This window comes from Clarias gariepinus, chromosome 20 (assembly GCF_024256425.1).
Source record: "Clarias gariepinus isolate MV-2021 ecotype Netherlands chromosome 20, CGAR_prim_01v2, whole genome shotgun sequence".
In the NCBI taxonomy this organism is placed as follows: Eukaryota; Metazoa; Chordata; class Actinopteri; order Siluriformes; family Clariidae; genus Clarias; species Clarias gariepinus.
The window spans coordinates 18977946-18995099 of record NC_071119.1 but is presented as its reverse complement, the minus strand read 5'-3'; the positions used below and the strand labels follow the sequence as shown (position 1 = coordinate 18995099).

At 36.7% G+C, this 17154-nt stretch overlaps 1 protein-coding gene across 1 annotated transcript in view; it reads right to left on the bottom strand.

Moving 5' to 3' along the window:
* Positions 1-17154, bottom strand: part of LOC128508378 (RAS guanyl-releasing protein 2-like) — a 54229-nt gene that overhangs the window by 7054 nt on the left and 30021 nt on the right. Inside the window, exons 8-14 of the mRNA XM_053479681.1 lie at positions 16793-16909; positions 15293-15574; positions 7195-7275; positions 6964-7086; positions 5826-5941; positions 4550-4691; positions 2796-2832 (exon numbers count right to left, since the gene is read on the bottom strand). Coding sequence (XP_053335656.1) covers positions 2796-2832; positions 4550-4691; positions 5826-5941; positions 6964-7086; positions 7195-7275; positions 15293-15574; positions 16793-16909 — 898 coding nt within the window. The remainder of the gene's footprint in view (positions 1-2795; positions 2833-4549; positions 4692-5825; positions 5942-6963; positions 7087-7194; positions 7276-15292; positions 15575-16792; positions 16910-17154) is intronic.

Below are 17154 nucleotides of genomic sequence, written 5' to 3'. Positions count from 1 at the left end.
TACTAGTTGTCGTAAAATATGTACGCTATTGCTTGTTATCTAGCTAATGCTAGTTAATCATAGCTCATAACCGCTAATCGCTTATAATAAAAAAAAAAGCTGATTATGTTTATTATATGTTTATGCTTATGTTAATTCTCTCACTTATCTTAACTTTAAGTAAATCATATCTAATACTTGTTATGTAGCTAATGCTAGTTATGTAGCTAATGCTACTTATGTAGCTGATGCTAGTTAATCATAGCTAATGCTAGTTAATCATAGCTAATGCTAGTTAATCTGGTTATGTTATGTTATGTTTATGATTTTGTTAATTCTCTCACTTTTTCAGGTAAATTATGTTCGCTATACTTGGTATGTAGCTAATGCTAATTGGGTAGCTAATGCTAGTTAATTATAGCTAATGATAGCTAATCTGGTTATGTTCATTTTATGTTGATGGTTATGGTAATTGTCTCCCTTATCTTATACAAGAAAATTATATTAGCTAATGCTAGTTATGTAGCTAATGCTAGTTAAATCATAGATAATGATAGCTAATCTAGTTATGTTTATATTATTTTATATTATGTTTATGATTTTGTTAATTCTCTCACTTTTTTAGGGAAATTATGTTAGCTAATATTTGTTATGTAGCTAAAGCTAATTGGGTAGCTAATGTTAGTTACCTATAGCTAATTTTAGCTAATCTGGTTATGTTCATTTTATGTTTATGGTTATGTTAATTATCTTCCTTATCTTATACAAGTTAATTATGTTAGCTAATGTTATGTTGCTGATGCTAGTTATTTATTGCTAAATGATAGCTAATCTGGTTAGGGTTTTTTTTCATGTACTCAAAGTAAATAAATTCTGTCACTTATTAAGTAAATGCAGGCTATCTAGCAAGCTATCAAAGTGTTTAATCTTAGTGAAAAATACAAAAAATAGCTATTTAGCTAATTTTGATGTAGATTTTTCAATTGGTGAAAACAGGACAATACATACAAAGCTGAATTCTAAGTAAACATTATTTATATCTGGCAATTTAATGTAGCTTTCTAAAGTTTTAAGCTTTATAACTATGTAGCTAATCTGGCTCTAAACTTTCTCAAGTAATTAATGATACCTAGCAAGTGTTCGTAGCTATTCATCTAATGCTTTAAGCAAGGATGTAAACCATGGCTGGGTAACTGATCTTTTAAAAGATATCTTCATAATTAGCGAGAGCGAGATAACACACTCACTTATCAAAACACAGTCAAATAAATAGTATATTAAAACACGATAATGTGGCTAGCAAAGATACCTTAATGCTAGGTACAGTATCGTCGCTTTCTATGCTGCCAGGTTAACTAATGAACATTCAAGTAACACGGAGTTTGACATTCCCAAACAAACACCACAGACTAAAGGTAACATAGAAAAGAATGAATGAACATGTTTATTTTTCAAGAACGCTAAACGCTTGTTAATAAGGTGTTCCTGGAAAATATGTTAACATTTCCATGTTCCAACAAGAATATAAATCTAACTAGCCAAAGGCCCCAATGGCCCATCCCTGCAGAATGTGTGTCTATAGCTGTTTCCACTGACAAAGTCGAAAAAAAAAATCATTCTTATTCCTACATTGGTGACATATATGCATCATGCAGACAACAATCGTCAAAAGGCATACTTGGAACACAATTATAAATGCCAGTCATTTGGCCGAAAAGAAAACACTGTCGATAGAGATATTAACGATTGATGGTCGAACAAGCTGGAGACAATGAGAGATAATAACACTCATTTTGGCCTGATTTTGCAGTGACAGAAAATATAACAAAATCCATTATACAAATGGATTTACTTTTATTTTTTTCCGCACTTTTCCGGAAAGTAAATTTACTTTTTTACTTTCCGCACATTTACTTTCATTTTTAGTTATTTTGGGGATGATTGCTATGTCACCGCCAATTAAATCTTCCACAATCAACAACCTAGAGCCTTAGCCGTCTGAGCCCACACTCCCACCTCAATTAAATCTTTCTGCCAAATAAATCTTAAGCTTCATATTGAAGATGAGGCAGCTTTGCAAGGAGAACGATTTGATATGGATGCGAGTATACCCTCATGAGCATCCTCTTCCACAACAAAAAAAAGCACCTTCCAGGATTCGCTAACCTTTATTAAAAACAAATTGACTTATATTTCTAAGAGGCATTGCTCAAAACGTGTTAGTTTACGAATGAATAAAACTATTTTAAGAACAAAGAATTAAGAACAGTACAGTATTAACTGTACAACATATAGTACCAGTCCAAAGTTTGGACACACCTTCTCATTCAGTCTTTTTTGTTAAGTGATTTATTAACTACAATTTCAAACAATACTGGAGATCTGTTTATTTTGGACCACTTTAGCATTGTTTTTCAGAAATATGAAACGACCGTAGAGATAGATGGTGTGTCCAAACTTTTGACTGGTAGTGTAACGTTAGTCAGGCAACAGGTGGCAACAACCGCAAAAGGACAAACCATCATTGATTGACTCGATTGTATGCTTTAACCAGGTGACAACAGATCCGGCAAAATACACCAGTCAGGCTAACAGTAGCGATTAGCCTAAATGTAAATAGCTAAAATCCTTCAACTGTTATGAAAAATTATAATGCTTTATACTTTTCCCAAACTTCATTGCTTTCAAAGAATGGCATTGTCCGCACACACAGAGCTAGGCCTTATATACTGTAATTTAGGGCGTGACAGTTCCTCTAAAAAACCTTCCCTGCTAAGCAGCTACTCATTTCCATGATGTACTGTGTCTGTTCTTACCTTTGCACTTGTATCCTTGTTTATAAAAGCCCCATATCTAGAACGAAAAAATAGATATATGGTCAAATATTTTTCCTTTTTGCATCAGACAGGAAGAAAAATGTGATGGATCAATGGAAAGAAAAGCAGGAAAGCAACAGACAGACCGGTAATGGAAAAGTAGGGGGGAGTCAGGATAAAGAGGTGCGATCTCATCACAGCAGGAAAACAATACATGAAAGGGTTGACCACAGACATGCTCATGAGGGAAGATCAGAGGGTCCAGAACACACATGCAGTGCATGTACACAAATGGACGCCTCGAACAAGCACGCCCACCCTAATGCTCGGCTTTTGATCAGGCAAAAAAAAAAAAAAAAAAAAAAAACACTGTTCAGGGTGGTGCAGTACAAAGCATCACAAATACAACTCTCACGAAACATATATATAGATAGGACTGCTTGTACATCTCTCATGAAGGAAATGTACAAAACACATTAAAAAGTGTGCAAAAGAAATTAGGGAAAAATGATGAATTCAAGCCAATTAGTTTAGTCTGTACACACTGACCTGTGCATACACACACATACAGTACAGTACACAGACGCAGACACACACACACACCAACACACAGAGAGTAGAATGAGCAGCTGAATGGCAGAATGTGTGGAGGAGTTTGGGTTCTGTATTTGGAGCTCTGTCAAATACAGGGTGTAAAATAAGAAAAAAGAAAAAAAAAACATTAAAAAAAAAAAGATAGAAAAAGAAAAATCCTTATAATTCTGGGACTGATTTCATTATAAAATACACTATCTACTGTAGTACACGAGCAGTTCTTACACAAAATAAACAATACAGGCAAAAATCTCCAAAATTATTGACAACCTTGTTTGAAATAAGCCGAAATTAGTGGAATAATTAAAATGAGTTGCACTGAGTGACATTTGAAGCTTAGATATATGAAAAAGCATTATAGATTGTGATACGATAATTATTAATATTTCAACCTGCTGGTGCACCTTATGTACAGTTACTTAGGTTCCCACCTGTATATACACGTTATATATATATTTTTTATTTTATATACTGTAAATATAAAATTGTCATGTAGATATACTGTACATAAAAACAGTATTTTCTTTTTACCTCGTTAATGCACCTTAATGTACAGGTTTTCAGATTCCCACCTGACTGCACTATTGTAACCAGTGTATAATATTTGTGTTTTTTTTTGTTGTTTTGATTTTATTTTATTTTGATTTTATTTATACTTCAATTTGTTGCTTGTATGATGTATAAACCATAAACTGGCTTCTCTACCATAAAAATTTCTCTTGTGAATTAATAAAGTACTCTATCTATCTATCTATCTATCTATCTATCTATCTATCTATCTATCTAATTATATGGTGGGGCTGCTTACAATAAAAAAAATTTAAACTCAGCACTGAGGTTCTAATGTCTAATAAGTTAGTTGTTAAAAGATCTTGAACCATCAATTTCTTATTAATTTTCATTTGCATTAATGCTTATTTATATTCTTCAGTTTATAAATGTTTATACCTTTCTCCAATTAAGACTACAAATAAATGTGCTCACTGTTAGTGAAATACTCACACTTTTTGTGAGAATTTGAATATATGTGTGTGTAAGGTTAATTTTTTTCCCTGGTGTCTTAATGAGTGCCAGGAATTTGTCTGCATCTGCTGATGTACATATCTTTCAATCAGTTTATCCGTCTCAGTTTATCACCCAATAGTGTGGTAGATACTCACAAATCCGGCACAGTGCTCGCAGAAGGTGGGCTTAACGTAAGTGGTCTCTGCGAACGTGTGTATGAAGCCCATCTTACAGTTCAGCAGTGAACTGGCCTTCATAAAGTAGTCTATCATCTCCTCCCTGCTGATCTTCCCGTCCCTGAGATTAATAGAGACAGAGACAGACAGACAGACATGTGCTGATTTAACATATTGTACAAGAGAAGCCGGGTGATGAAGGAGAAAATAGTTAAACTGCAAAAACTGTCAAAAAAATTGAAAAGTAGTGAAACAAAAAAACAAACAAAAAAAAAGTATTAAACAGAAACTTTTAATAATGTCAGGCATCACGAATACTGGAGGTATAGTAATGTACACTAGTGACTCTTAAACATCCACGTTTGTGGGAGTACATGCTATCACGTGTCACATTTGTGACATGTGATAGCATGTACTGTAGTAGCATGGAAATCCTGAGGTCAAAATAAGGCTCATGGTTCCTGTTTTTTACGGTGCCACAGAATCCTCATTTGAATATTCTAAAAATAAGATTTCAGCATTTTTTTTTTTTGTCTGAGGAAATCCTCATAAAATTCTGCTCTGGCCATATCTCAGGAATCGATTTATACAGTAATAAATTGATACAGTAATAAATTTGGCATCAAAATGCAGTTTCTTACACCAGGAAAATATTATAAAATCGAACATATCCAAAATGCGACTTAATTTCCTGATTTGATACAATAGGTCACATGAAGATCGGAAATGATGTCATCGCATTAGAAAAAGATTAGAATAAGATATACATCATTTCATGTTTAAGGAATGTATGAAGTGGTATAATTAATTGTATAAGCTGTACTAGGACTGTTTGCTGGCAGTGGAAATCACAAAACAAAAATGCAGCATGTGCGATAAAGAAAGAAGGAAAAAGATAAAGAAAAAAAGAAACAATGTGCCATTTGTGTGAAATTCCATGCTGACATTTCCACAGCACTTTAGATGTCAGGCATTAGAACACTGCATTTATTCAAACCAGATAACCGTGCTGTTTATTGCTGCCTGGACACTATGGGGTGCCTTTTATTTTGAGTCCTCCTGAATTTGCTTGGATACGGAGATGATTTAATCTATTTTCGCATGAATCGAATCAACGCTAATTGTCAAACAAAATAAATCATGTGTTTGGTCTCGTCCGCTGATATAATAAGCCAAGAGTGGTAATGGTTCTTGAATGTGAAAGTAGCCAGAAAGGTCAGCACTTGAGTGTAAAGGTCAGTGTTTGCACACTTACTGGTTTGTATCAAGCTCTCCAAACTTGCTGAGATACGGGAAATTATTCCTGATGCTCTCAAACTCCTCACGGGAAATGTAGCCGTCTCCGTCTGTGTCGAAATTCGTGAAGACAGACTATAACCGTGGAAACAAGACAGATTATTTCACTGTAAGCGTAAATAGCCAATGGTTTAGAGTAAGATAATAATTAGCTTTAGTACGATTTTATTTGACAAAAAAATAAAAATAAAAATATTAAATACAACACTGGTGCGTACATAATAATGTAACTTACAAATAAAAATTTAAACTGCATTTGAACCAATTTTTTTTAGGCTTTATCTTTTATCAAAACAGGTTTTGTATTACATACTCCAGGAAATATCAATCAAATTGGTTTGGGGTTGTCTTAATCAAGTAAAAAATAACTAATTTGATTTAGGATTTTGAATGTGGCATGTGTATAAGAAATTATACACAGCAATCTGTTTACTTTTTTTAAAGAATGGTCCTAATCTGTTTTTGTAAACAAACCCTTCATTGCTGTAAAAAAGTATTTGCCTCTTTTGATTGAGATCATTAAACAAATCGTAATCGTATACAAGGATAACCCGAGTAAAGGACCAAGTAAGTGGCTGCGTTGAAGTCCCGACTTAAATCTGATTGAGATGACATTAAAAAAGGCTGTTCATGCCTCAAAAATCCCTTCAACGTGGCTGAATTAAAACAATTCTGGATAGAAGAGTGGACCAAAATTCCTCCACAGGGTTTTGAAAGAATCCCAAAGGCGATTGTTTCCGCCAAGTTATTAGTGTTGGGGACAAATTTTTTTTCACATGAGGCTAGGAAGGTTTAGACAGGTTTCCCCCCATACCCCCCCCCCCCCTTAACAAATGAAATAATCATTTAATTTAATTCATCTTTTGATTAGTTTGATTATTGAAACAAATCAGGAAGGGGCAATATATATCAATAGTTCTACAAAGATCTACAAATCCTGCTGGTTCATTAAAGTTAAACAAACAAAGACATTCTTTTAGTCATCTTATATAAATGGGATATATTTAATTTCACTGTACAACAGATGTATTCAAGTTGACAATTCATTGCTGCAAAACAGCATCAACAAAAGTAATAATACAATAACATGTTCATACTTCAACCATCTTCTCGATGTGTTTGGTGATGATGGCAGGATCAGCTTTAGGCTTCACCGACGCCGCCCACTCATCAACCATCGACGGCCGCTTAGCGGTTAGGTTGGGGGTGGGGTTTGAGTTCTGAGCAGCCAATCACAAAACAACCATACGTTAACATATGAGTCATTAACAGTGGGGATGAGAAATGGTTGAAATGCCAGCAGAGCAGCTGGTGTGTCCGTAACTCACAGCTGGTTTGGAGCCTCGAGGTTCTCTCTGTAGTGAGAGCTGGTAGATCTCATCTTCTGTATGATACTGGTCCAGTGATACCTATTCCAACATGCGCACACACACACAATACATGCTACATGATCTATACCCTCAAGGAAAATGTATTTATACAGTGGCCTGAAAAATCAAACCTTTTCTATGAAGATACAAAAATGTGGCCAAACCTTTTTCCCCCCTTTTTAAGGATTTTTTTTTTAAGTTCATTTTCTGTCTTATGAGACTATATTAGATTTGTGAGACATGTCTGTACATGGTGTGATCCAATTACTTATATTCACATCGAAACAAAATGTGCTCCCGTATTTTATGAAGAACACTTTGGACTCGAACGGGGTATTCTGTTTAAATTAGATCTGCACAAAGTGCTTAAAATCTGGTTTCTGGTCATAAAAAATATGTTAGTCCAATAGAAGTATACAGTTGATATAAGGAGTTAAATTTTATTCTTGAAATCCCAAAAGTATCATCATTAACTTTATAAAAAAAAAAGGAAAGCGACAATGTGAGGCGGCACGGTGGTGCAGTGGTTCTCGACGATTCCCGTCTCTGTGTGCATGGAGTTTGCATGTTCTCCCCGTGCTTGATGGGTTTCCTCCGGGTACTCCGGTTTCCTCCCACATTTCAAAGATATGCAGGTTAGGTTAAATGGCATTCCCAAATTTCCCGTAGTGTGCGAGTGTGTGTATGTGTGTGCCCTGCGATGGATTGGAACCCTGTCCAGGGAGTATCCCGCCTCGCGCCCTAAGTTCTCTGGGGTAGGCTCCAGGCCCCCGCAACCCTGAATAGAAGATGAATGAGTGATTGAGCAACAATGCGCTGACTTTTACCATGAATTTTATATTATATTTTTATCATTTTATTTTTTTTAAATCATCTAAGCCAAAACAGAGAAAAACTTTTTAGTTACTTAACAAACCATTGCTTTGGAGAAGCTGTCTCCAGTGCTAATGCTTTGTGAGAACCCGCAGATTTTATATCAAGGAAAAGTCTAACAAGACAGAGAACTTTTCAGAGCTTTAAAGGACACCTATTATGCAAAAATGTGACCTCATATAAGAAGACCCCCTTCATCCAGCTTAAAACACGACAGTAAAGAGTGTGATGTGTAGAGAGTCGAAGAACTGGGAAAAGTAGAAGACAATGTTAAAAGTCTTTTGGAATGGGGAGTCACTGATCAGGGAAGGGCGCATTGAATGTTTTTTAAGTAAGACTGGACTGGAACGTCAGCTTTAAAAGACTGGGAAGATGACTGAAAATGAAACCTACAAGTGGCGGTAGTACAACTAACTGAATGCCAACAGCCAAAAAGCTTGTTGATCAGCTCTGCTGAGGAAACTGGAGTACCCAGAAGAAACCCACCAAACGTGGGGAGAAAATGCAAACTCCACGCACACACACAACACTCTTTTAATCCTGCCTTCTACTCTTCTATACAGTATGTATAAGGTCACAATGGGGGAATATCTAAGGTACAATAACCACTTCACCATTGTGCCACCTACATGAAAGATAACTAAATGAAAACTATGATGTGTTGTAACAATGCTGAGCCATATCACATCACATCACATTACCATGTTGTTGATTATCGTCCTATAAAAGCATGCCGTCTAAATGTTTTATTTCTGTTATATAATCACTATTTAGATTAACCTTTAAGCAAAATAGAACCTGATTTTTTTTTTTGTTTTATGTTGATCACTGTTTCAACTTTGACTAGCTTGACCTAGGCTAAAATGGAAATGTTAAAATTAATAAATTATGTTTTTTACATTGAGGCGGCTTGTTTTTACAGTGCGAAGGGCAAACGAACAACGAATCTGCTTTTCTTCTTCTTAATGTCCTGATTCGAGTCGCGTAAACTACAACTAGAGGATTGGTGTTGACATTAGGGCAATTAAACCCCGATAGAATGTATAGGGATTACAACGTACAAGGGATTCTCAAGTATGGGATAATGCTTAACAGTTGCGCAATTATGTTTCTATTCAATAAAGAAAAACAAACTCTATTGTTATAATTTTAATAACAATCAAGATTATGATTGATGATCAGGTAATAGCCCAGTTATACGCTTTTCTTTTTAAATACCTGTTCTTACAGTATATGGCTCTTTGCCAAGGTAAATCGTATAGTGACAGACGTGTAACTTTTCATGTAAAACAGGTGCATACAGTACAGCTGTGATTTACATTCATTTACTGTTCGTGCTTCAATGTTCGACTTAAAGCATGCAGGGCGGGGTGCAAGCCAAAGTGCGAATGAATAACGAAATAAGAGAGCTTGATTATACTGCATAAACATCATTCAGTACAACAAAATCGCAGAAACAATCTACAGTTAACAAATTATGATGATTATACAGCAAAAATATTATTTAGGACAACGAAATTTCTGGATCCTTGATGATCCTTGATCCTGTGATTATATTGCATAAATATTATTTTGCACAAATAAATATCTGAAAAAAACTATGAATTTTTATTTATTTATTTTTTTACAAATGTAAGACACTACAGTATATTTTGGTTCAGTGCCAGACGGAGTGCGAGCGAATAACGAATTGAACGCCCCGATTATACTGCATATATATTTGTATAAGTTTTCGCGCTTTTGTTTTACACATTGCAACTCCACCCACAATCCACCGCCTTGTTATATAAATGGCATGCGCCTTCTACAGTAACTTAATCTAGGACGAACTTCATATGCAAGGTGACTGCTTCGCCGGATAAAAATGAACACCTCATCGTTTTACAGCAGACTGAGGAGCACAAAGAAGGTAACAACAACTAATAACTTTGTTGCTGATCGATTAAACAATATTCTATCGTTCTTTATAGTTTTACCTACGATGTTTTAATCATTGCACAATGTTGACAGGAATCTTTGGAAAACAGAGCCGCTCGCCCTCAACCGTTAACAGAGAGGAAAGCAAAAGCTCCTAATGCTGCCAAAAAGAAGCGCTTGCTGCATAAAAAAGCGGTAACTTACTTTAAAGTTTATAATTATATAAGTATATAATTGCAAATGTAAAACTGAGAAAAATGACTGGAAAAGCGTGACGCAGAAATTTTGGCGCTGAAACAGCAGCTGCGTGTCTGCAAGGCAGAGATGGATGCCCTTCGGAGTGGGTTGCGAGTCTGCAAAGAGGCACACGCTCTAACACAAGCTCTTAGTACACGGTTAAACTGTGCACACACCCCAACCCCAGACTTTCTTACACCGACCAGGTGTACTGCTCGTGAGGATGTAGAGAGCAGGGAAATCGAAAGCGATGACAGCAAGCGGGTCAAGGGCCGAGTAAACGAATTTCTATGCTCACAAATAGTTTTTGCTCTGTTTTATTTTATTTTGTCGGTTCTCAAACTTTAATTTTACATAGTTGTATTTTTTTATTGATTTATTTTTTTATTATCTATTCTGGAAGTTTGCTCTGTTTGTTTTAGTTATTTTTATATTTGAAACTTGACGTCTTTAACTCTAACAACTGTAATTATTGTCGAAAAAAATAATTTTACAAGCCCTGGTGCTGTTGTTTGTGCTGTTTTCTTTAATAAAAACACTAAACAGTTACAGGGTCTGTCTAAACATAATAAAACCATGTTTTCTAACTCATTTTTTATATTTATATTTTCGGATATTTGTTCGACACAGTACTTGGATGTGGAAATTATCATCGTTGTAGTATTTCTTCGATACAACATATTGTTATGACTTTAGCTCTAATTATATTTAAAAACCGAGACGACGGAAAATGTCACTTTGCGCCACCTGGCGGTCACTTCACAAATTATTTTGGAATGCGACTGGTTTATTTAGGCGGTAATAAGCATTCTGGTTGTCTATCTACTGTATATGTCACATACCATAGTGGCTACTTCTGATCGGTATTATTATTCAACTGTTATGTATTTCTATTCATTATAATAATCATGACGGTGTCTCAATGTCCGGTTCGGATAGAATAGATCACACTGATTGGCCAGACAAGGAGGACCGGGTAGGTGTCTTGAGAATCATTATTTTATACTAAAGTGAGTCTGAAGAATGTGTATGCCGCCGAATAAAGGTTAATGGGTGTAAAACGAATGCACGTCTAGACAGGTTTCATAAATCACGGGCATTACCTCCGTGCTAGATTGTGCGAGTTTGTGAGTGTGTGTGTTTAGACTGTTCAAGTTTGTAAGACTTTGTTATGGTCTCAGTAGAAATGCCCCAGTATACACAATGTCCTTCCTGGGAGAATTCCTGAACATGCTGCTGTAAAGTCTCAGAGAGAGCGAGTGTTTGTGTGTGTGTGTGTGTGTGTGGGGGGGGGGGGTGCGTAAGTGTAAGTTAACATCTGAAAACATTCAACACAAGAGGGAGGACTGATTCGTTCCCTGACCTGCTCTACAGCTATGTACAGCTTGCGTATCTACAGCAGATTCCCTCCCTTGAGGAATGCAGATTGCTCAATAAAGAGAAAAAGGCACAATAACATGTCCAGGAAATATGCAGAGGTGGGTAGAGTAGCTAAAAAAATGTACTCAAGTGAGAGTAGCTGTACTTCAAAATAATATTACTCAAGTAGGAGTAAACAAGTATGCAGTGAAAAGACACTCAAGTACTGAGCAACTGTTTCAATCCTAATGTCTGATTTATTTTTTTTAGTAATTATAATAATTATATATTATAATAATATAATAAAATCTAATATTTTTATTGTTAATATATTATATACAGTAGATTCCAGTATATACAATTATATTAAATATCATATATAACTCTAATAATTATATATGCTAATACTGCAACATTAAATAAATAAGCTAAACTAACCGCGACGCTTCCCCAGATTAAAAGTCGAGTTTTTATATGCTTTTATGTTTTCATTCCCTGTCTACCACGGCTGAAGATCTTTTTCCCGCTATGCCGCCAGTTTGAGTGTGGTCATGTGACTACCTGTGGTTATTGTTACTGCGGCTGATTGGTCAAACGGCGTCATGTGATCATTGTTGCTATGAAACAGTCATGTGGTAGATCCACCGGCTGCATGTGTAGAATAAATGATTAGAGAAGTAACGAGTCGAGTGTAGCCGAATGTAGCGGAGTAAGAGTAGTGTTTCCACTTTACTAATCTATTAAAGTAACAGTAAAAAGTAAGGTGCAGTAAAACTACTTACAGAAGTACTTTTTTTTTTTCTTTCTTATTTTTTAAGTTACTCATGTAAACGTTACGGAGTAAAAGTTTCTTGCTATGATACTGTGTCTCAACAATAAAAGCAAATAAATTACTAGCAGAGATATCAGAATCTGTTCCTGACCCCAGAGCTGGCGGTAGTGTGATCAATAAACACCTACAATGCAAAAAGAATGATAAATTTATACTAAAAATAAAATTTTCCTTAAAAGGGAACAACAGTCAATAAATAAAACGGCTTAAATTGAGTATATAACTCCCACCTAACCACAACATTGATCCTTTCCTTGGTTTATATTGCATTGATAAGCTTCCTTCAGATTTTAAAATAAAACTCAAGTAAAAAGACAATTCGATATATACTGATTATAATTAAAGTTTAACTATAATAGTTTCTATGTAACCTTTAGCTTTTTTTTTGGTACAATTTGTCCTTGAAAAGTTACAGCAAATGCTTTTAAATCCCCTTTTTTTGTGCTTTTTTTTATTTAAAAGTAGCCTGCCATCAATTGTTCAAGAACAAGTGCTTGGATACCATCAAGGTAGAAAGTTCTCAGTGCGCTAGAAGCAAACCCCTCCCCATGAAGGTACTCCTTTAATGCTTAAATATGTCGAAGCAAGGTCGGAATGTACAGAGGGTCTGGAAGTAACGCCCAGCTGAGTTTCTGTAATATACGAATGGTTCTAAGGGCAGCATGAGATCATGCATTGGCCTGCAAAAATAAAACGCCTGTGGCGACTTAACTTAGGTTAAGAAAGTTTCCCCGCATAGTTTAATGTGTTGTTGTGGAGCATCTGAGAAAATTTGCTTATAAGTTTCCTTACCAGGCCTCGTTTCTCTGTTTTGAAGGTCACAAGACAATACGAGCAGCTCATTATGTTGCCAAAGATTAGATAGACCTCCATTTACTGGCTGGGTGGAAATTAACTAGCGAATTCGCATTAAAATAGAATTTGCAGCATCACTGGAGCACCAACCCATGTTGCTTTGCATGCATGGTTAGACCAGCATTTTCCAGGACGTTGACTGGCAACGCAAAGGAGGATGTGCACAGGACAAATCCATGCCTCCATACCGGGGGACTGAGGCACGGATTTAGGAGGTTCTCAGGAATATCCCAAACAACCTCCTTCAGAAGCATTCCATCAATGGACAATTGAGAAAACTGGTAGACGCCACCAGTGCCTACATCGAAATGTACAGATTTCCTTTCATTTTCCTATGTAATAAAGTACACGTACAATTTGTTTCAATAGATTTGCATTAGAAATATGGACTTTATTACAAATTTTTTAATGCCTAGCAACTTTTTACCCACCCTGTAGAAGATTTTGTGCTGTTGTAAAACTTTACCACAGACTCTGACTAAGACCTGACGCTGCAGTCTCCTTTCAAAAATGATACACAAATATCTCCGGGCACTTTCACACAAGGCACAATTGATTTGTACCATGGCCAGGAATGATTCCTTCACCCTCCCTACTACCCCACTGGCCAGCATCCACATTATATATTTTTTTTCTGAACTCGGGTACACTTGGGTATTTATCAATCCAATACAGCAGGTGCCAGAATGCCCATAGACATGACATCATCAGACGGCACTGGTGATGTCATGTCTACTTCTTTGTTCATGTACAATTGGCTTCCATATCTTATTCGATTAGTGCCCGAGGTCACTGTATCGTTCTTGAGACCAGCTTTTCCAGTTGACTCGAGCGATGTTGCGGAACCTGATCGTGGAACGCTTGTGTTCTCACTGATCAAAATGAACCAGGCTTTGGGGTCTAGTGTTCTCGGAAACAATGTCAGGATCTTAATGTAAAAACGCGTCTTGTTGAAAAGTTCACCTAATAAATATTTTTTTGTATGGTTTAGACAGTTTAGATTAAGCATCTGGCATCCAAATAAACAAGTCGTAACCACAGTATTAAACACTGTCGCAGGAGGCCTGAAGAATATCCCAGGAAACTTTGGACACAAGGCGGGTAACACCCTGGACAAGGTGGTAATCTATAGCAGGGCTCAACCACACACAAACACACACTACGAGAAATGTAGAAACGGCAATTAGCCTAATCTGCCTGTTATTGGACTGTGGGAGGAAACCGGGGTACCTGGAGGAAACCCACCAAGCACAGGGAGAACATGCAGATCCAAGGCGGAAATCGAATCCTTCAACCCTAGACCTTGGAGGCTATGGTGCTGACCACTACGCCACAGTGTTTTATTGGATTTTCATCTCTAGGAAAGTAAAAAAGCTAAATCAAAACCAAAAACACGGGGTAGCGCAAATAAAATTGTACATTTTACGGATTTTTGGCCAAACCAGTCCAATAATCAACCAAAAAGATTTCTTTGCATTCTTATTACAAAATTCTCAGATGGCTCATGTAAACACAGCCATTTTAAAATTTTCTATGAATAAGAAACACAAAGTGTAAGTCCATAATTATATGCACACACTAATTTTCCTTTGCTAAACATATATTGGTGCCACATGGGGGGGAACAAACAGGACTAGCTGTTTGGTTTCTAAAACATGCACCAGACAAAACATTTAAACAACCACACAAACAAGTATTTCTAAAGCATCTGTCGCAACCTTCTGTAACGGCGACCAAAACTAAAACACAGATACAAACATACACATGATCCTGAATTGCAACATACTGAACTATAGTTGCTACAGTAAACAGGCCTACGCAACAAACAAGCAGAGAACCGTGAAACAGTAGCGCTGTTGCTTACGTAGGCTTACGTTCTTATGGTGATATCAAGTGCTACTACAATAGTTTGACTCCCAGGAGGATACAAACCCAACCTAATTACATCCTTAGGTTGTTGGCCAGCTTTGAAAACAGTCTCACCGTGAGAAGGTTAAGCAGGTCAGTGTTGGCGTCTATGTTGGGCGGCATGGTCTGGACCAGTGCCAGCTCATGCAGTATGGAGTAAAGCTGTTGGGTCTTGGTCAGATTGACACGCGTTTTCTCATCATCAGCCCAGTCAGGCAGAGCCACATGTACAGCGATCAGATCCTTTAGATGAACGCCCAGGATCGGGAAGCGGAAACCTGAACACTCCGAGAAGCGCCGCCGGTACTGACTGTAGTTCCCAGACGATGTGACCAGATCGAGCAGACTGTTGAAGATCTGCAGCATCAGGGGACAAAGTAAGGAAGAGAGAAATGTAGCAATAGCAGACACAAATTATGAAAATATGATCTGTTTAAAATCCATAAACAACTAAAAACAGAAAGGAAGACAGGGAAGGAAGGACATATAATGGAGAAAGACCAGATTTGGAAATGGTTGGAAAAAGATCTGCATAAAAAAATAAGGGAGAAGAGACAGAAGTGGCAGGAAAACAAAAGAAGGGAATCAGGCAGGGACGGTAGAAATTACTGTAGGTGTGGATGGGAAGATGAAATGAGGGGAAAAAATGGAAAAACAAAGGATTTAAGGAGGGAAGAAAAGAAGCAAGGACAATGGAAGGCAGGTAGTGAAAAGAATTTGAAAATTAGGGGAGGAAAAGAAGAAGGAAAGAAAAATGAGGAAATTATCGAAAAAGAAATGAGGAAAGAAAGCATGGTTGAGAGATTGAGGAAATTAGGAAAGCATGGGAGAAGTGAATGAGAAAGGATGGAAAAACAAAGGAAATAAAGAAGGAAGGAAGAATGATGGAAGACAGGCAGTGGGGAAAATGAGGAAAGGGGAAGGAGATGTGGAGGAATTGGAAAAATTAGAGATGGAGGGATGGAAGGAATGAAAAAATCAAAAAATCAAAAGGGACAAGAAAGGAAAGAAGGGACAATTGAGAAAATTAAGAAATGAGAATAAGGAATAAGAAAGAATAGAACAACGAAGGAAGGAAGGAAGGAAAAGTTGGAGGACATTGGGATCAATAAATTTGAAATGATGGAAGGAAGAAAGGAGGGAAATGGAAGACAGGCAGTAGGAGAATGAGGAAAGTTATGAAGAAAAGAAGGAAGGATTTAAAAAAAACAAGCAAAGCAGAGAAGTAAGCACAACCTTACGAACAGAATATAAGGACGCAAAGAAGGCATGAAAACGTGGACATCTAACGTTAAAGTCCTTTATATCAATACAATAATAAAAAGTTCCATTTGGCAGAGAAGCGGAGGTCTAAAAGTTCTACACTGAATCTGACAAGTATAAAATATTTCTTGAGATTAGATAAGTTGGATAAGAGTGTCTGCCAAATGCCTAAATATAAATGCAAACGTAAATTAAGAATTATCCAGCTGTGCTTCATCGATACTGCTTTTCTGGTTTAATAGCAGAAGCGCGGTAACTGGAAACTGTGTATGTTATGAGTTATTATGTGTATTACAGGGATGTGTGTAGCACCTTGTTGGTGTCGTTCCCGATCTGGGCCTGTGTGTCTTTGAGCCTGGAGATGGAGCTGTTACTGAGGCCTCCAACCACCGCCATGAGGGTGTTAAAGTTCTGCAGCTGCGATAGTTTCTACACGAAAAGAAAGAGAAACAGTTGTACATAAAAACACCGTGACAAGAACTTGATTGATTTATCCCGAACAGGATTGCGTGAGATAAAAATGGAGAAAAACTCTTGATTTATATCCTAGTGTCAGATGGAACAGACGAGGTTAGAGGTTTAGTGAAGGGAAATGAGGTAGTTTATATTTAAAGGTTCAGGAAAAGAAAAGCAGGAGGAAATAGAGCAAATGATATAAACCGGATTAAGGGAAC